Consider the following 21,205-nt stretch of genomic DNA (forward strand, 5'->3'; position numbering starts at 1 on the left):
TGTGTTCTAAAAGCAGTCTTGTATCTATCTTCAGGATTAAGAAGAATTTGGTGATAGCCAGATCTCAAATCTAGCTTAGAAAAAAAAAATTGCTCCATATAATTCATCAACAGTTGGAATTGGAAATGTGTCTTTGATAGTGATGGCATTTAGTGCTTTATAATCTGTGCATACTCTCCATGATCCATCTTTCTTCTTGACCAAGATTATTGGAGATGAGAATGAGCTTTTACTTGGTTGGATAATACTTTCTTCCAGCATACCATTCACTAACTTTTCAATTTCCTCCTTTTGACTGTGAGGATACCTGCAAGGTTTGACCTTAACAGGTTGAGAGCCTTCAAACAATGGAATATAGTGATCATGAGACCTTGGAGGTAATGAAGTAGGAGTTCCAAACACAAAACTATAAGAATGGAGAAGCAATGTCAATTTAGGTTCCATATCATTGGGCAATTCCACTAAGGGAAATTGCACTGAATTAGGCTTAATTAACTGCATGGTAAATATCTCAGCAATAACATTTGTATTCAACATTCTCCTAATGTGATGTAAGTAAGCCTAGGCAGGAATCATGTCAGTTTCTCCTTGTAAAGTGGTGAACTTACCATCATACATAAACTTCAATTGCAACTTATCATAGTCTGCAATATGAGGACCAATAGTTTTCAACCAACTAGATCCCAAGATGAGATCAACTCCTGATATGGGTAATAAAAACACAGGTAATTGGAACTTGGCATTTTGGGCCTTGATAGTCAACTTGTTGACCACGCCTTCGGCAACCATGTAATTTCCATTCCCCACCATGACCTTAAAAGAAGGTGTTGGTTCCACAAGTAACTTGAGGAATTTAGCAACTCTCGGCTGTAAAAAATTGTCCGAACTACCTCCATCCACCAAAACCTTAACTGGAAGCTTATCAATATAGGCCGTAAACCTGATTGTGCCTACACCCCTACCACCCTTCAATACATTTAGTGATAAGTGATGATCTTCAAGAATCACCTCTGAATTATCAGCCACATTATCAATTATGTCTTTACTATCATGAAATTCAAGCTCAACATCATCACTCTCAGTTTGCAGCAATAAAAGTTGTCTATTAGGACACTTATGAGTGAATGAGAATTTCTCATCACAAAAATAACAAAGGCCTTTCTCTCTTCACAATTGCATTTCAGCAAGACTAATTTTCTTAACAGAAGTATTTCGAACAAGAAGCACATTGGGTGTGGGAAGTAAGGGAGGTAAATTGTTTCTAGGTTGATTTTTTTGTACATCATTATGATTATTTGAAGAAGACAAGGTGGAATATCTAGGTGAAAATTGTGTAGAACGAGTAACAAGCACTGTAACATACTTCTCATACAATTTAGCTAAAGAAACAGCACTACAAAACATTAGGAGCTTGAGCAACAACATCTCTACGAATGTCTTTGTTCAATCCACTAATAAAATAGTTACACAAAGCCTCAGGAGTCAAACCTTCAGATCTATTAGCTAATGCCATAAACTTCAAATAATAATCAGCAATTGTACCAGATTGTTGAAGTTTGAATAATTCTGCCATGGGACAATCGAACAGTGAAGCACCAAATTGTGATTCCAAAGCACGTGTTAACTCAGCCCAGGTGCTCACAACTTGCATCCGTTGCAACATCTGAAACCAGGGAATCACATCCTTCTCGAAATGAATCGAAGCAATATCAACTCGATCCAGATTTGGAGTGTTATGATAATTGAAGAACTTCTCTGCTTTGAAGATCCACTCCAAGACTGGGGTATTGCCATCAAAGTGAGGAAAACCCAAAGAAATGTGTCGAACTGCAGAAACTGTCGCGATTGAAGTAACAGGAATGTCGTTAGATGAACCTGGAGTACCACCATTTGAGTTTGAACCACCAATGGTATGAGACTGACTTCGAATCAACAGATCGATAGATCATTGCATGAGATCCATACGAGCTTGGTTTGAAGCTTGAAGTTCATCGAAACAGTCTTGTAATTTTTTATCACGAGTACGTTGATCCTCCATCAATGTTTGAATAGTTGAAACTTAAGACTGGAGATGTTGTAACCGTGTGCGGTCGTTGTGCTCAGCCATTGATGACAATGAAATCACCAAGGCTACGGTAGTGAAGAGATAATAGGCTTTTTGTATTAGTAAGAAGTTGAAGTACACTACAATACAACAACAGAAACGAAATGACTTTAACGTCACGCTGTAACTAAGAAAAGAATTAGAATTAGAAAGATAGAGACGCAGTAAGGGAAATCAGAGGAAAAGCAGAGATATTAAAGAGAAGGTTTCCATTCTATATGTCGTCCCTCACTTCTTAACAAAATCCTTATATAGCACATTCGGCCTCTTAATTCGCATGCTTTGCCGGTCTCCCTTAATTTCCGCATCCATTGACATGTGTCCATTCTCCCTAACAAACTTTGGCGCCAATTTCTCTCTCTCTTCCTCGCATGTTACAATGGGTTTTGCATTTTAAATCATTGTTTTCTTCTTGTGTCTATATCTCAAAGAAAGCAACATGGATAGCCTCTGGTTGTACTAATACTCTTATGCAATCCAAATGGATAGCGATTAATCCACATAAAAATAAAGGGAAAATCATATGAATAGCAAAGATATATTTGTATTACTTATATGCTATTTTGGAACTCTATTACTTGTCTGCTTCCTTTCTTCCACCTTAACTGCAAGCTTGAGTTTTTGGGAGAACTTCAAATGTTTGGATATGACCCAGTGCATGCTAAATAGAAGCATTATACAAGTGACTTTGAGCTATATGGATTTCGACCTATTTAGTTACCTATGACAAACTCTCACTCTTATGTCTTCTGGGAATGTCTTTTCTCATAACACAATCTCATTATTAGTTCGGTGTTTGGTGTGGCAAGCATCTAAAGACGAGCCTCTTGTCAATAGAAGAATCTCAGGAAGATGAACATTGCTCTGTTTTTACTAGTTAGGAGTTCTTTGTCATAGACTAAACTCTCAAATTATCCTTGAAAAGGCTTTTTACTTTACAAAAAAATTGCTTCTTACTTGGTTGTAAATTTTTTAATAGTTCTTGATGGTTTTGTATGTTTTCCCCCTTGATTAGTAACTTGGAATTGTACTCTCTTGTACTAGTAATAAAAGTAACTCTTGCAGCTAATAGTATAAAGGTTTTTGTCTCCAATAGGAAAGGTTGACATTTAAGAGATGTCATTGTTGGACAAATAGAATTGAATGTGAATTTCCTTTTATTTATGTTGGGAAGAAAGAGATGATGTTGGTAGTATGTTTCTTTCGTTGTTTTATTTTCTGTAAAAGATGTATTCAAAATGAATATTTACTAACCAAAAGATAAATTGGGTTTAGTCTGTAGCTCAGTATCAACAAAAGGCGAACATTTTGATGTCTGAACTAAATCATTGTTCCTATTGCATCAAAGGTCCTTAAATTTGTTAGTTTGATAATCTAGGAACTCAAATAAGTATTTGGTCAATTTGTTGCTATGCAGAGTATTTCAAACTCAATGTATGCATCAATGCTTTAAATATGGCTTTTATTCATTTAATAAGCTTCTTAGTTTCTTTTAAGATTAAATTAGTTTTTGTTTCCTTTAATTTATTATTTAGGTTTGGTTTTCTATTTTTTTTTTATTTAGTCCTCTAATTTTTAAAAGCAATTCAATTTGGTCCTCTAATTTTCAAAATAAGTTCATTTTTTTAAAAAATATGCATTTTGTAGCAGTTTAAAATCATTTAATAACAATTTTGAATTATCACAAAATATGATTTTTTTTGTAATTTAGATTTAAGGACCAAATTGAATCAAATTAAAAATTTAGGGACTAAATAACTAATTTAACATTTCATATGAGGAGGAAACAATAAAAAAAGCTTGAACATAATGGTTTCTCTTTATCCTTGTTCTTAAGAAATTTTGCATGTTATAATTAAAGTCATCAACTCTCCTGAATTGAACTCTTTATTTGGATAAATTAGTAAATTCATCCCTCAATGTAGAGGGGCAAATAATTAATTCTGGAAAAATAAAAAATTCAAATTTAATTCATAAATATGTAAAAAGTGTGATATATTAATTCGATAAATAATACAATAAAAAATTAGTCCCTAAACTTTGTAAATTAATATTAAACTAATTTTGAAAAATATAATTTATTATCAAATTAGTCCTTAAATATTACAACTTAATGATAAAATGATCTCACATGTTTAATCATAAAATTAATTTATCATATTTTTTTACACTAAAAAATTAAATTTACATTTTTCATCAAAAATCATTTTATCATTTTTTTTAAAAGATTCACTTTATCACTGTATCATTTTTTAAAAGATGAATTTGATTATTTACTTTTTTTTATTTTCTTGCCTGTAGTTATACTATTAGGAAACCGAATGAAACTATGAGGCTTTTTGTTGGCTTAACTATAGGACCATCATCCCAACACTTATACAATATTTATATTTTTTATCATTTTTTCTATCTTTCTCTCACATTACATTACCTAGACAACTTTTATTTCTCTTTTTTCACTAGAAATATGCACTCACGATAATGAATATCATTTTCATAAATAAATAAAAAAGACTAAATAAAAAACTTGCCCCACCTACCACGCGACCTCTACGCGGAGTACAAACTGAAATTTGAGATCTAAACGATTCTCTTCAGAAAACACGGAGTGACAACTGAAATGAATTTTTTAACTTTACACAAAACAGTAAAATTCAAAGTCATTAATTAATCCATTATTATATATTAAATATTTATATTTTACAAACTTAATCCTTAAGCTACAATTTTTTGTTCTTTCCCTATCCAAGATACGGTTTCTCAGCAGCACGTTCCCCACTCACCATGCCCGAAGCAAGGAACCTTTCCACGTGTCAAATTCACCATTGATGGCAAACCCGTAATTATCCCTCAAAACCAAGGGTAGCGAAACAAACTCCACCTATAAAAGCGTGAACACTCAGACTTCAGAACCGAAAAAACTAACAACGAGTCAACGAAATCGCGAACAGAACAGCAACGTTAACAATGGGTTCTCGCTACGAGGTGGAACTGAAGCTCTCATCGGCACGCGCTCTCAAGAACGTGAACTGGCGCCATGGCCCGAACCGCCCATACGTCGTCGTTTGGGTCGACCCAAGCAACAAGCTCTCGACGCGCGTGGACGAAAGCGGCGACACTGACGCGAATTGGGACCAAACGCTCACAATTCCGTTGCCACCAAAGCCTCTCGAGGATCAAACGTTGTACATCGACGTGGTCCACGCCGGCTCGGAGGAGGACACCAAGCCGCTTATCGGCTCGGCTCGGCTCAAGCTGGTGGACATTCTCGACGACGTTGGAATCGGCGAGCGCGTGAGCCGCACGCTCTCGCTGAAGCGTCCCTCGGGGAGGCCGCACGGGAAGGTTGAGGTTAGCGTGACAATCAGGGAGCCCAGCTACCGTGCGCAGGGTGGGTACAACGCGCCTCCTTACGGCGTGAGGGATTATTCCCCTGCGCCGCAGGGGTATGGTGGGTATCCTCCATATGGGGCCCCACCACAACAGGCGTATTATTCCGCTCCACCAAGTGGGTATCCTTATAATGCGCCACCGCAGCCTTATAATGCGCCGCCTCAGAGTGGCTACGGCTATAATGCGCTGCCGCAAACGGCGTCGTATGGGCAGGGGAGCGGTTACGGGTACGCGCCACAAGAGGAGAAGAAGAAGAGTAAGTTTGGTGGGATGGGGACGGGATTGGCTGTGGGTGCGGTTGCTGGGGCTCTAGGTGGAATCGCACTCGTGGAGGGTGCTGAGTATGTTGAGGACAAGATTGAAGATGACGTGGCGGAAAGAGTGGAGGATGATCTTGGTTACGATGGTGATGACTTCTAGAGAGTGGTGTGATGTTTCAGGAGGAGGAGGAGGAAAAAAAAAACAAGGAATAATAATATTTTAAGTTTTTTAATTGATTTTTCTTTTTTTCAGTTTCTTTGGCGTTCGAGTTATATCTTTTAGTGTTTTCTTAATGATATCGTTAATGATCTTATCGATGCTTATCTTCGTTGTCTTTGTGGGACCGCGAAATGAAACAACACATCATTATCAACAACAATTAAGTTATTGATGAGAAAAATGTCGAATGAATTGGGTAATTCTTGAAATTATTGGACACCATTTGATGAAATTGAAATCTGGATAAAACTTCGGTTTCTAAGAAACAGGTTGCAAGAGCTTTTTCATCGTTTGTGCCGGGGTATTGTTCTGGGAATATGCTGTTGGTTGGTCGCGTCGAAAAGAATAAAAATGAAGGAATTGATTAAATTAATTTTTTGTCTCTGATTTATTTTTTAATTTAATTTGATTCTCTAATTTTTAAAAATAATTCAATTTTATCTTAGTATTAAAATTTGATCCATAATACTAAGATATCACTATGATAATTTAAAATCACTTAATAACAACATTAAATTATCATATTTTCTGAATCAAAGTGAATTAATTTAATAAATTAGAGAAATAAATTGAATTAGAAAAAATTAGGACAACAAATTAAACCTATATAATAAATTAGAATAAAAAAATTAATTTAACGTAAAGGATTGTTTGGACGTTACATTGCAGGGTATGAATTTCGTGGGGACTAATGGGATAATGCATCGTAAGCAAAGTTTCGTGCTTCGTTGAAACTTCTCTTTGCAAGCATTTAATAAAGTCTATTCTATTAAAGTGTGATTAAATATTAGCTATTTAATTTTCACAGTTATGCTTGAACCAGTTAGGACCGCGACAAAATGGAGGAGTGTGTGACTGTGTCAGCAAGTGGCAAATTTGTTGACTTTGACCAAAGTCTCCCCTCTCGAGTATACTACTTACTGAACTGAAACAAAGTGTGTTTTTCTATTATTATTTATAAATATAATTTTTAATTAAATAATATTTTTTTAAAATTTATTATTAGATTAAAAAAATTTCACATAAATTATATATATAAAATTTCGTATTAATCTAAAATTATATGTTACCTTATTCATATAGATTAAAATCAACATAAATTTTATAAAATTTACTAAAATATGCATCATTTAATTATCTACTTATTAATGTTGAATGTAAAATTTGATATAAATAATACACCAAATTATTAAATGAGTATAATAATTATTTAAGTCACACTTTAATAATATTATAATAAATATTTTTGAGTTTTGTGTTTTTTCCAATTTTTATATATTTGAACTCATTGTCACATGTTTCCATTCTCTTTAAATGTTAATTTTATTTAAGTATTTGATTTAAAATTAAATTTTATCTTTTTTACACATACATAAATATATTAAAATTTATGATTGTAACATTATGTTTATATATAATTTTTTTTTATTTTTCAAAATAAATTACTCTAACTAATTCAGTTCTTGAACTCGCTATTGCTTTAAATTTGACAGTGTAAACTATGTTTTGGGTTACTCTAAATTTACTAATATTCGAATTGGCCCTCTATAAAAAATTGTATAATTTTGATCCTAATTTTAAATTTTTTTTTCATCCTCTAAATTTGAAATGTATCACTTTTATCCTTAAAATGCTTTTAGTAGTATTTTATACAAGGATAAAAATAATTTAGATAGTGCATAAAAAATACAGTTCAAAATTAGGAGCAAAATAATATAATTTTTAAAAGTAACCAAATTTAAACAGTAATAATTTTAGAACGACCTAAAACATAATTAACTCAGTTTGGTATTATACCGTGGGAACACAAAAAAAAAAGTGAGTTGTGATCTTAAAACGAAACTAATAATTAGAACTAACATAATGCAGTCGTACTATCATATGCTTTGTAAAGTGTAAAGAATAGGATTGGGTTCTCTCCATGTGCTCTTTGTTTGTGACTTTAACATGCATATTGAGATCTTTTCGAGGAGTCTTCTCTTGGAGGGATCCATTATACCAATTTAATTTTGATTGTTGGACAAGGCTAATTTAGATTTTATGAAATTTCAAGCAAGCTCGTGTAATTACTTATTAGTGAAGTGATAAAGCTGATTTTTTTAATTATGTGTATAGGTAAGTTAGGTAAATTTCTATTAGTAAGTTAGGTAAATTTATATCAAAACCTTTAATTTTTTTAATGAAGTAATTCTATATTTAGTTTTATTATTAATCAATAGTACAAACATAAGTATTTTTAATTAACAATAGATTAGTTCATTTAGTTAAACATGATATACGAATTATTTATAAACTTTTAATTTATTTTTATGTCTTTAATTTCTACAAATAAAAAAATATTTTTATTAATTCTGTTGACTTTCATTTAATAATGACAAATTGATTATCTAAAAAAAAGTAATGAAAAATTGATGAGTAGATTTTTGTTAAAAAATAAGCATCTTAGGGGATAACTAACGGTCAAATTGATATGTTGGTCCACACATGATTAATAAATTATTGTATTTATTAATGATTTAGTCTTTTTTTTACACTTAGTCATTGGTAATTAGTGACAACTACTACTGATCATCGGTAACAAATTAAAAAATTGTAACAACTAGTTTTTATTGATAGCTTGTTTGTCGGGGTTAAAATATGTTTTATATTCTCATAAAATTAAAAATGTTTGAATTTTATTTTTATAAAAAATTTAATATGTTTTTTATTTTTGTAAAATTAAAATATGTCAAATTTTAATATAGAGTTAAATTCGGTAAATCTAAACTCATATTTTTCAATGTGGCCATTTTTCTATAAATGACGGTTAAACTTTTGGGATTAAAGAATGTAACAAATTTTCCAGTGATTTATGGATAGATGCAACAGGGAAATAGGTGTTGGAATGTGTAATGAAGAGGTAATAGCTTTATCAAAGATGTATGAATATAACTTGAGTGGTAGGTTTATAATAAAAGAAATGTGGAGGAAAAAAAAAGGGAAAGGATAACTATGTTGGAAGGGATTGAATTCCTATTAGATTAAATAAAAGCAAAAAGAAGCATTCAACTTTATCGTAATTGACCAATGTTGAACTATGTAACTAGAAGAGAGAAAGTTCATGATCGCTTTGTTGTAGACTATGGAAACGATTCCATGAGCAACGACAACGTTTGGAGGCTGGAGCATTTGAGATAGATAACAATGTTGGGGTTGTAAACAAAGATAGATAGGAAGATTTGAAAACAAAGTCATAATTAGATACAAAGAGACTATTACCCCCATTAAGGAGCAAAAAGACAAGGTGTATAGCAAAACATCTCATGAGGCTAGCTAGCTAGGGTTTGAAAGATGAAAACACTAGGATCAAAGAACTTTCAAAAATAAAAGAAAAATGAAGAAATGTATAAAAAGAAACAAAGATTGAAATCATACTCATATAAGCGAAAGATCGATGTTATTATTAATGTAAACTTGAAAAATACTTTTTTTCAAGATGTGTTGGATTCATCAAACTAGAGAACAAGGATTTGAAAATTGGAGGGAGAACAAAAATATAAATGTGTTACTAAAATTACATCACTTATGCTGGATTTTTTTGGAAATTTGTAAGTTCACACCCTTTTTTATACATTCCGGATTCGATGATTTGGTAATATTAGCAGATAAAAAAAAACAAAGGGTAAATTTAGAATTAAAATGGGGTATAAGGTGATATTTATGTGGTGCTGCTGGAAGTAACAGCCTACCAAGAGCGATGTGAAATATGCAAGGATGGGACAACCGAATTGGGCCATAAAATGCGAGGTCACAAGATCCTATCCCTAAAACTAAAAGTCTACAACCCAAAAGAAACTCCAACAATAAATAAAACGATCACAGCCTCAAACAAGGAGGTCCATTATCTACACTCACTTAGGTGTGCGAATAGAAAAAAGGTGAATGTTTTAAAATGATGCAGGAAAGCAACAACTAAATTTTCTAATGCATATTAATAAACAAAGGGTGTTGCTAGGTGCACCCAGCAGTATTGCTGGTGCACCCAGCATTTTCCCTTTTTTTCCAATTTCGCCCTTCACGCTTTTTCTGTAAGATCTTAAGTAAGTGTCTTATGTTTTTTTTTTAAAATATTGGTTACGAATTAATTCAAAAATAATGGCTCAAGCAAAATTCAAACATGTGACTTTCAGGTTATTAGTATAGCACTCTAACCAACTGAGCTAATGAGCCAATTACATTACAAAATAAATAATGTTGTTATACATAATAAATGTTGTTACAATTAATTTTGATATAAATCATAAAAAATATTTAATCCGTATATTTTTTTAAAATAAAAAATATTTACTATTACAAAATTTAATATATATTTTAAAACAAATAAATTATTATGTGATAAACATACTATTTCTTAATCTCATAGACCAACATAGTTGGGATCTATTAGTGATATTGTGATGTCTTTGCAAATTTATTTTTAAAATAATACTTATAATTAATCTCAATGTCAAAATAAGTTTATAATTAAATTATTTTAGATTCAAGCTGAGATAAACTATGTTTCAAGACAGTAATTACAGTAATTAAATTATTTACTATAAAGTGAGAGGTTGAAATCACTTAATTATTAAACTTTAATTAATAAAATTAAAGTAAAAAATAAAACAAAGATTAATAAATTATATTAAAATAAAACTTAATAGTACAATTCGCTTAAGGCGTCAACATTACTAGACACGGTCCTGCATAGAAGAGATAGATTCAAAGTTAAAATCTTTGGTTTATTATTATTATTATTATTATTAATTATTTCTATGTTTTTTTTGAACGGATGGGATAAAACCCCCCAAATATACGCTTATCTTTTTCCTTAGGTTTAATGTAACTTTTAATTGATTATGTTTATTAAATTTTAAAAGTTTTTTTAAGTCTTTTATGTTATCAAAATGTAATATTTTGGTCTTTTTATTTAATTTTCTGCTAGAAACAATAGTGTCCGTCAATATTTTAAATTTTAAAATAATTAATTTAGCATAATAGCAACTAAAAATCATCATTATCTTTTTATTTAAAAAATTAAAAACACTAAATAAATGAAGAAAAGATGAATCTAAAACTACAAATAACAACAACCTTCACTTAATGATAATTTATTATTATTATTATTATTATTATTATTATTATTATTATTATTCAATTTAATTATTTTATATTGATAATAATTCATTCACCAATTATTCTCAATCACAATGGGTAAGGGCTCCTTTTCCTTCTGTCACTTTGCCTCCCACCACCGACCCAAGAAAACTGTCACACTACCCTTGCTTCCATCTCCATCGCAACCTCTCTATGCAGCTGAAATTTTTGTCTCACCTAACGACAATAATTGTCTCTTGGTTGCTGCTAGCGCGTTGACGAAAGCAAAGAAAAATATTGGTGACACCCAATTGTGGATAAGGTTTGACGGGCTAGGTCTGTCAAAATCATCTTCCAATAAAACTCACACTTTGGCCCCTATTTACACTGCTCATCTTTGCTACCATAGTCACCTCACACGATGTCCTCCGCCACAACATCCTCTCCATTGAACTCGAATCCCATGTCCAGATCCTATTACTGCAACACAATCTCTCCTCTCCAAAAATGACATGTGTGTTGTATTTTTATCTTTTTGGCGAATCAGATATGGGTTTGTGTGTGGTGAAGTGCAAAGTAGATCTGGGTTCGTGAAGTGCATTGCAAATCTAGGTCTTTGTGTGTGTAATGAAGTATCTCATGGAAAACCTTCCTTGGAATCACAAGTGATTATTGACCAAAAAAGGCCAGAGATTGAGCTCAACGACCTTGACTTGTTGAGTTCTGTTGTGGGTGAGGAAGATGTAGATGTCGGATGGAAAAGCTTCTATTTGTCCAACCCAACCAAGCACAACATTGAAGGTCTTGCTTTTCTCTTTTCGTTGAAAACAACTCTTGTTATTATCTTCCATACTTCTGTTTCCAATAACATAGTTGTATGAAACGTTTGGATTTTTCAGTGAGGAATATAAGAATTTTCGATAATTCCAACAAGATTATGTGTTGACATTGTTCAATTTGTGTGATGTATTTTTTACCCTTTGAAATCTAGAAGGGGTTGGGGGAAATGATGACTTTTTAGTAATAAAATAAAAATAATAGTGATTTTGAGATATGACTATATTAAATTAAGTATTTTAAGATTTAGAAGTGAATAAAACACTAAAGAAACATTTGTTTTACAAACTACTTCTCTAATCTTTAGAATATTTTTTTCAAAAGAGTATGATATGAGAATGTTATTTTTGAGTATTTCAAAAAATGTGTGATATATTTTGTAATAATTATTTTATTACCTTATAACAAACACAAGAATAAATATTCCTTGGAAATAAATAAATAGTTTATGAAACAAATATCCCCTAATGTCTCTAACAAAAAAAATTAAAAAATTAAAACAATACATTTCAAAAATATAAAAAAATCTTAATAAAACTTAATATATTAAAATATAATCATCTACCAAACATAATGAAAAAAAATTATATTAAAGATTTTGCTTATAGCAAGTTATATGTTTGTTTACCATACTGTCATTTCGTAAATTCACTTAAAAAAATATAATAATCACTTTGTAGGTTGTACCGAATATTATTGTCCATCAACTCGTCACCAATCTAGTTGGTGGATGTAGAAACAGAAAGTAACGTATCAATGAAGAGTTAGTCAAACGGTTGGTACGTATTTTCAATTACAGTTATATATAATATATTTTTTAATAATTTCATATTTTATAAAAAAACTATTGAAAACAAAAGTAAACATATTTAATAATTTAAAATATAAAAATAACACTTAATATTTAACGTTTTCATTTAATAATTAAGAAAATTACCAAATTGGGGTGTGGTAATAAGATATATATAGAAACTTTCTTCTAATTTTCTTTTTTTTTTCTTCTAAAAAATATTATTAACATTACTTCCTAATACAATTTTTTGACACATTCTTTATAGTATTAATTTAAATTTACGGATAATCATAATTCATAAAATTATATGAATTTTGCTTCTTGATTCTATCTCATTTATTAACTTGAGCATTAGAGTAAAGTAACATTGTGAGCATAGAGGCAAACATAGTTTCCTGATACTTCGGGATACACGTGAACACTCTCATTTGAGCCTGCGAAGAACAATTTCATAACTTCTAATAAATTTTATTTAATTATGTAAAAAAAAGTAAATAGATAAACCTTAATTAATTATTAAGAGTATTAGTTAAACTCGGTATATAGTGTATAACTTTTGTGACTACCTATTTTACCCTTCTCTAAACTTAATTCGTCCGAAATGCAGAATGATTTTGCTCTTCAGCCGAAAAAGGTCAATCGTGTTCACATGGTTCGCTCTGTATATGTTTTTTTTTTTTTTTGTTTGGAAGCAAGGTGTCTGGTGAGGATTTGGTTTCCCTATAATTTAATTCACAAATTTAGTCCCCAGTTTTATAAATCCCTGCAAAATTGATCCTGAAAACTCGATTTGGACGTTGACCGTTAACCTCAGACGTTGACCGCCACATGTCAATGTTTTGTGTCAACATCTGAGTGATTCCCTGTAAAAGCTTTATTTTTTATAGATAAAATTGTATTTTTGGTCCCCCAGTTTTACTCCAATTTCGATTTTGGTCCCCTATAGTTTAATTCACACATTTGGTCCCCCAGTTTTATAAATCCCTTTATAAATTGTTCCTGCAAAATTGGTCTTTTGAATGGTTTAGCCACTGGTGCTAGAGACATGATAGGTCTTGATAAATCTCACAACTTCTTTTTCATCGCAAGCACTCTTTGTCTCTCTCCCACTTCTGAGGTTGTTCAACTTGGGAAAGTGGCGCATGAATTCCAACTTAGGTTTGAAATTTTCAGATCTCTTACTTTGACAGGTTCTGTAATAACCCCCTCTTTTCTTTTCTTTTTTTTTCTTTTTTTGCTCCCTCATGCGGTATTATGTGTATACGACTATTTAAGTGACCTATGTATGACAATGGTATTTTTATTTTTATTTGAATTACAACTTCTCCAGTAATGAAATTTGACTGAATTTATAAAGGGATTCATAAAACTAAGGGACCAAATATGTGAATTAAATTATAAGGGGACCAAAATCGAAATTGGAGTAAAACTGGGGGACCAAAAATACAATTTTACCTACAAAAAATGAAGTCTTTACAGGGAACCACTCATACGTTGACACGTGACATTGACACGTGGCAGTCAACGTCTGAGGTTAACGGTCAACGTTCAAATCGGGCTTTCAGGATCAATTTTGCATGGATTTATAAAATTGGGGGACCAGATTTGTGAATTAAATTATAAGGGGACCAAATCCGAAATTAGAAATAAACTGAGAGACCAAAAGTGTAATTTTTCCGTACTCAATAAAATAAAAACTAGAAAATGCACCTTATTCATGCTTGAATGAATGCATTGTCTTCAGCTTCACAACAAAATTAAACTCCTTTCAACTCACGTTTATTTCATTTGGATTGGCTTTACAATATTGTATTGGAAAATAATGCATACACTTCTAAACAGTAGATAACACTTAAAGAGATTTGAGAGAAATATAAGTATAATAAGGGATATATAATATAATAAGATTAGAAAGATAAAAATCTCAAGGTCCTATGCCGGTTATTTTATATAATTTTCTAAAGTTGAATCTTTAATCCTCGTACCTAGGTGCTGTCACGGAACCACGAGAGTTTCAAAGGGTGTGCTACACATAAGATTGTTTTTAAAAAACTTGTCGGGATTCAATTTCAAATATTGAGATTCAATCAATCAGTCTAATTTCTTCTTTGAATTTTTTTTCTCTTGTGATGGGATAAAGAGAAAATATACACGTTGTGTTATTCTCTACAAATGAACATCATAACCCCTTATATTGATTAGACCATTTTAATATCTTGGCCCTTCATCAAATTTGACAATTATAATTTGACCCCTCATCAAATTATGATATCACTGATGATATTTACACAATTAGTCTTTCATGACATATATGTCTTTAACCATACTTTTATATTAATTAGACCACTTTAATATTTTGGCTAATTATATAATGACCCTAACTCATTCAATTATGTGACATATATATATATATATATATATATATATATATATATATGTATGCATGTATGTATGCATGCATGATCCAAAATTGCTAACAATCTCCCACTGGTCACAACGATATATATATCCTCACAATCCTTATGAACGTGTTAGATTTTATGAGCTCAAAATTTGCCATTACATGCCTTGAGCATATTCCAAAAATCTTGTCCATTGATTACATCCACATGTAGAACCAAAGCAATTTTCATTGTATCAAGGATAACTAAACCCATTAATGATCACTAATGCTGACATAATCAAATGATATAGACTCATCATGAAATGTGTAGCATGAAAATTACATGAAGGTGGTCTGTACACGTCTATTTTCAACTGATCCTGCTTTTTACCTCAATGAGATCATTTAATAACCTTAATGTACAAAGTGTAATAACTGAATAATAAACCATATATATATAACCAAATATATCCAAAAGTCAATGTATGCATACATAAAATCTAACATAGAACATAGAATACATAAAAGTGACTAACTCCCACTAAACCAAAGATTTCTCGAACTGTAAAATACCCATATGAGCAACATGCTGATAAAAGACCTTGGGTGGAAGTCCCTTAGTAAAAGGATCTGCTATCATGGAGTTTGTCCCTAAGTGTTCAATGGAAATTTGTCCACTCTGTACCTTTTCCTTAACAACTAGGAACTTGGTGTCAATATGCTTAGACTTGGTCGAGCTTCTATTGTTGTTAGAATACAATACAACTGATTTGTTATCACAATATAACTTAAGTGGTCTTTCAATTCCTTCCACAATTTGCAACCCTGTGACAAAATTTTTCAGCCATGTTCCATGATTTGATGCCTCATAGCATGCCACAAATTATGCCGCCATAGTGGATGAAGTAGTAAGGGTTTGCTTGGCATTACGCCAAGAAACCGCACCACCGGCTAACATGAAAATGTAACCTGAAGTAAATCTCAAACTATCTAGGCATCCTGCAAAATCTGAGTCAGAATATCCAGTGATCTCCAACTAATCTGACATTTTGTATGTGAGCATATAAGACTTTGTTCTCTTCAAATACCTCATAACTCTTTTTGGCTACTTTCCAATGATCCATTCATGGATTGCTTAAATATCTGCCTAATACCCCAACTATGTATGTTATATCCGGACGCGTACATACTTAGGCATACATCAAACTCCCTACAGCTGATGCATAGGGAATCTTCTACATTTCCTGAATTTTCAAATTTTCTTTTGGGCACTTTTTGAGACTAAACTTGTCTCCCTTAGCAACTAGAGTATCCCTGGATTTACATTCCTGCATGTCAAACCTTTTAAGTATCTTTTCGATATAGCTCCATTGTGATAATCCTAGAATACCCCGAGATCGATCTCAGTGTATCTGAATTCCTAATACGATGGAGGCGTCACCAAGATCTTTCATTTTGAAGTTTCTTGATAGAAATCTCTTGGTTTTGTGCAACATGCCTATATCATTAGTGGCAAGCAGTATGTCATCAACATATAAGACCAGGAAAATGTACTTGCTCCCACCGAATTTGTGATACATATAATTATCAACAAGATTCATCTCGAAACCAAATGAGAGAATTACTTGATGAAATTTGTGGTACCATTGACGAGATTCCTGTTGTAGTCCATAAATGGATTTTGTCAACTTGCAAACCATATTCTTTGGGTCTCCTAACACAAAGTTTTCTGGTTGCACCATATAAATTGTCTCATCAATGTTGTCATTGAGAAATATCGTCTTGACATCCATTTAATGAAGCTCCAAATCATAATGTGCAACAAGAGCCATGATTGTCCTAAAAGAGTCTTTCGATGAAACTGGAGAGAAAGTCTCTTTAAAGTCAATTCCTTCCTTTTGGGTATAGCCCTTGTTGGATCAAGTGGCCTCGGAATAATTAAGAAGAGGGGATTGAATAAATTATTAATGCACCTTGACAAATTAAAAAAATTATCCTTCTTAATGTTACTATATTCAATTAGGCTTTTACTACAAAGTTAAGAAAGTAAAGAACAAAAATATAAACTTAACCAAAAGTAAAAGCGATAATTAAAGTGCACAGCAGAAATTAAAGAGTGTAGGGAAGAAGAAGACAAACACAAGAATTTATACTGGTTCGGCGGTTAGTCCTTTGAAACTTTGTAAAGGGGAAACAAAAGATATCTCAGGCGGTTATTCCTTTGAAATCTTTTGTTTAAGGGAAAGGGAAGAATCAAAAGAATTCTCAAACTATGTCTTATTGAATTCTTTGAAAACGGAGAAGGGAGACACAAAAGAATTCAGGCGGTTAGTCCTTTGTTCTTTTGAAAAAGGGAGAAGAGAGACACAAAAAGAATTCAGGCGATTAGTCCTTGTTGAATTCTTTTTGGCAAAGGGAGAAGAGAATGAAAAGATATAGCACACTTTTGTTTTCTGTGGAAGAACAAGGTTTGGGAACCAGAAAACTTAGAAAGCTTTTGGCAAAGGAAGAAGAAGAAAGATGAGTAGCAAAGGTTTCAAGATTTCTCAAAAGTTGTTCTAAAAAGTTGTAAAAGTTATTGAAATGCAAGTCAAGGTCTTGCTTTTATAGACTCTTCATGTCTGGTCAAGAAAACCATTGGAAGAGTTATAACCTTTAAAAAAACCTGAAAACCATTGGAAGAGTTACATCTTTTGATTTTTATTCAAAACTTGTCACTGGTAATCGATTACCAAAACCATGTCATCGATTATACAAAAGCATTTTATGAAAGGATGTGACTCTTCACAATTGAATTTGAATTTCAACGTTCAGATACACTGGTAATTGATTGCCAATATATTGTAATTGATTACACCATTTTAAAAATCAATTGGAACGTTGCAATTTCAGTTAAAAGCTTTTGAAATCAAACTTTTCCACTGGTAATCGATTACAGGAAACTGGTAATCGATTACAAAAAAGAAAAAACTCTGGTAACTTGGAAAATTTTGAGAAAAACTTTTCTTGTAAAACAAAAATGTGCTATGTTTGGTTTTTGAAAAATTCTTTTCAATACTTCCCTTGTGAAATCATCTTCTCTTGAATCTTGATTCTTCTTGATGTCATTTCTTGAATCTTGAAATTATTCTTGATTTAATCTTGATCTTGAACTTGTTGACTCAATCTTGAAATCATTCTCTTGGTCTTTTTGTCATCATCAAAACTACTTGAATCAACTTGATTAATCATCATGAAGCTTGCTTCTACAGCCCTTCGCCAGAAGACGAGCCTTATACCTCTCCACATTACCTTTGGAATCCCGCTTGGTCTTAAATATCCATTTGTAACCAATGGGTTTCACACCTTCTGGTAATGGGACAAGTTCCCAAACCTTGTTGTCTTGCATGGACTTATACTCCTCATTCATTGCTTCAATCCACTTTTCTAAGTTGGAATCTTGCATGGCTTGATGGAAGTTGATTGGGTTATCTTCTATCATACCATTATTTTCCTCATGTTCCTGGAGAAATACCTCATAATAATCTGGAATAACACTTCTCCTTTCTCTTATAGATCTTCGCAAAGGTACTGGCTCATGAAGCATAGGTTCTTGAGGATCTTGAGTTTGTTCTTCATGAATGACCAAATTATCTTGAGTGGAGGATTCAATAACAATATCTTGTAGAAGTTCCGAATTTGCTCTATCAAAAGCAACTGTATGAATCAGTTCTAGAATTGTTACTGATTCTTCCTCTAATACAAAGCCTCTAACTTTATTCTTCCCCCTAAACTCAATATCCTCAAAGAATGTGGCAGTTCCCGTCTCAAAAATTGTCTTTAATTTGGGATCATAAAATTTATATCCCCTGGATCTTTCAGAATAACCAATAAAGTAGTTGCTCACTGTTCAGGAGTCCAATTTCCTTTCATTTGGCTTATAAGGCCTTGCCTCAGCTGGACATCCCCATACATGAAAATGTTTCCAACTAGGCTTTCGCCCAACCCAAAGCTCATAAGGTGTTTTGGCAGCTGCCTTGGTTGGCACTCTATTTAGAATATAAGTTGCAGTCTTTAGTGCCTCTCCCCAGAGTGACTCTGGTAAGTTAGAATGACAAATCATGCTTCTTACCATATCCTTAAGAGTTATGTTTTGTCTTTCAACCACACCATTCATGCTAGGTGACCCCAGCATGATGTACAGTGGGACAATTCCATATTCCTCTAGGTACCTGGCAAAAGGCCCCGGACGTTATTCACCTGAACCGTCATATCTACCATAGTATTCACCATCACAATCAGATCTAACACACTTTATTCTTTTGTTGAGTTGATTTTCAACTTAAACTTTAAATCTTTTGAACACATCCAAAGATTGGGACTTTTCATGTATAAGAAACAAGTATGCATATCTGGAGTAATCGTCTATGAATGATATAAAATATTGTTGACCATTCCATGAAGGTGTATGAAATGGCCCACAAATGTTCGTATGTATCAATTCCAAGACGTATGTAGCTCTATATGTACCTAATTTCTTGCTTTTGGTCTGTTTACCTTTAATGCATTCAATACAAACATCAAAGCTTGTGAAATCAATGGAATCCAAGATTCCATTTGACACAACTCGTTCAATTCTGTTCTTAGAAATATGACCTAAGCGCTTATGCCATAATGCTCTTGAGTTTGTATTATCAATTCTACGCTTAGTACCACGCAATTCTACATTAAAGGATTCACCATAGGAAGCTACAGTATCAAGTAAATATAGATTATCATTAGCCAAGAGTGAACCAGTTCCAACAATATCTGAATTGAAAGACAACCTAAACACATTGTTTCCAAATGAACACAAATAACCCAATTTGTCCAAATAAGAAACTGAAACCAAATTTCGTCTAAATGACAGTACAACAAAAGTGTCTTTCAAATCCAAATAAAAACTAGTACATAATAATAATCTAAAATGCCCTATAGCTTCCACCTCTACTGATTTACCATCTCCAATATAGATCCATCTTTTAGAATCAATTGGCTTTGGGTAGCTTAGGCAACCATGCATTGAAACATTGATGTTAGTAGTGGCACTAGAATCTAACAACCAAGTGTTTCTAGGTACTGAAGCTAAATTGACCTCAGATCAGACCAAAGTAGGAAACATACCCTTCTTTGCACGCCTAGTGCCCTTAATTTTGAAGCAATATTTGACATTCCCATAATGTATTCCCTGACATTTCCTTTTCCTTGATACTTCATGGAAATCCAGTTCTGAAGGAGAGTACTTGTTTCCGCCTTATCGCTTTTTGAAAAGCGCTTCTCAATTTTAGCAAGGAATTCTTTGGCACTAGTTATATCATCTAAAACAGTGTCCCAAAAGACCTCAGGAATGACACGTTTAATGATCATAAGACTCATGCGATTTGAGTGATCCCACTTCTCATGAAGTTTCCTCTGTTCAGAGGTATTGGAATCAGTAGGAAAAAGGGGTTTCTCAATCCTTAATGCAAGGTCTAGATCTATGCAGCCAAGAACAATTTGTATGTTCTCTCTTTCCCGTCATTAAAATTTGTACCACTAAGAACCGAAATCGAATTTAGATTAGCAAATATAGAAGCAACAACTTAAAAGATCAAAATAAATAATACAATAAGCTCACATAACATAACAGTCATCAATGCATTTAAATAATGGTATATCTCATCTCAAGATATCTAGAGCACCACCGTTAATATCAAGTCTTTAGACTGTGGTATTAATTGCTAGTGATATCCTTGTTGTAATGTTCAAACATTGAAAATAAAAGCATATCAAATAACAAATTCATCTTGTGATGTGACTTATCATTCACATGAAAAACCTCATAATTATCACACATTTAACATCACACATGTGTATGTAACTTAGTTAAATGGTAACTTTCCTTTAGGTCAATCATCATTCATATAAATCATCACACATGTTAACATTTAACATTTCTCATGAACAATCTACACAAGAGAGATCACTCTGGTGATATCTTGATTCAATTAGCTCATTTAAATGCTAAATAATTAAAATGATATACCATAACTGAATTTTGAACATTGATGCACCAAATCCAAAATTAAAATGTTTCTTGAGT

At 32.3% G+C, this 21,205-nt stretch overlaps 1 protein-coding gene across 1 annotated transcript; it reads left to right on the forward strand.

Moving 5' to 3' along the window:
* The first annotated feature begins 5,018 nt into the window (after positions 1–5,018).
* LOC100817630 (SRC2-like protein) lies at positions 5,019–6,347 on the forward strand. Its single transcript, NM_001317678.2, has one exon. The coding sequence runs from the start codon at positions 5,072–5,074 to the stop codon at positions 5,915–5,917; it is 846 nt and encodes a 281-aa protein (NP_001304607.2). The 5' UTR covers positions 5,019–5,071; the 3' UTR covers positions 5,918–6,347.
* The last annotated feature ends 14,858 nt before the right edge of the window (positions 6,348–21,205 follow it).

This window comes from Glycine max, chromosome 9, assembly GCF_000004515.6.
Source record: "Glycine max cultivar Williams 82 chromosome 9, Glycine_max_v4.0, whole genome shotgun sequence".
Classification (NCBI taxonomy): Eukaryota; Viridiplantae; Streptophyta; class Magnoliopsida; order Fabales; family Fabaceae; genus Glycine; species Glycine max.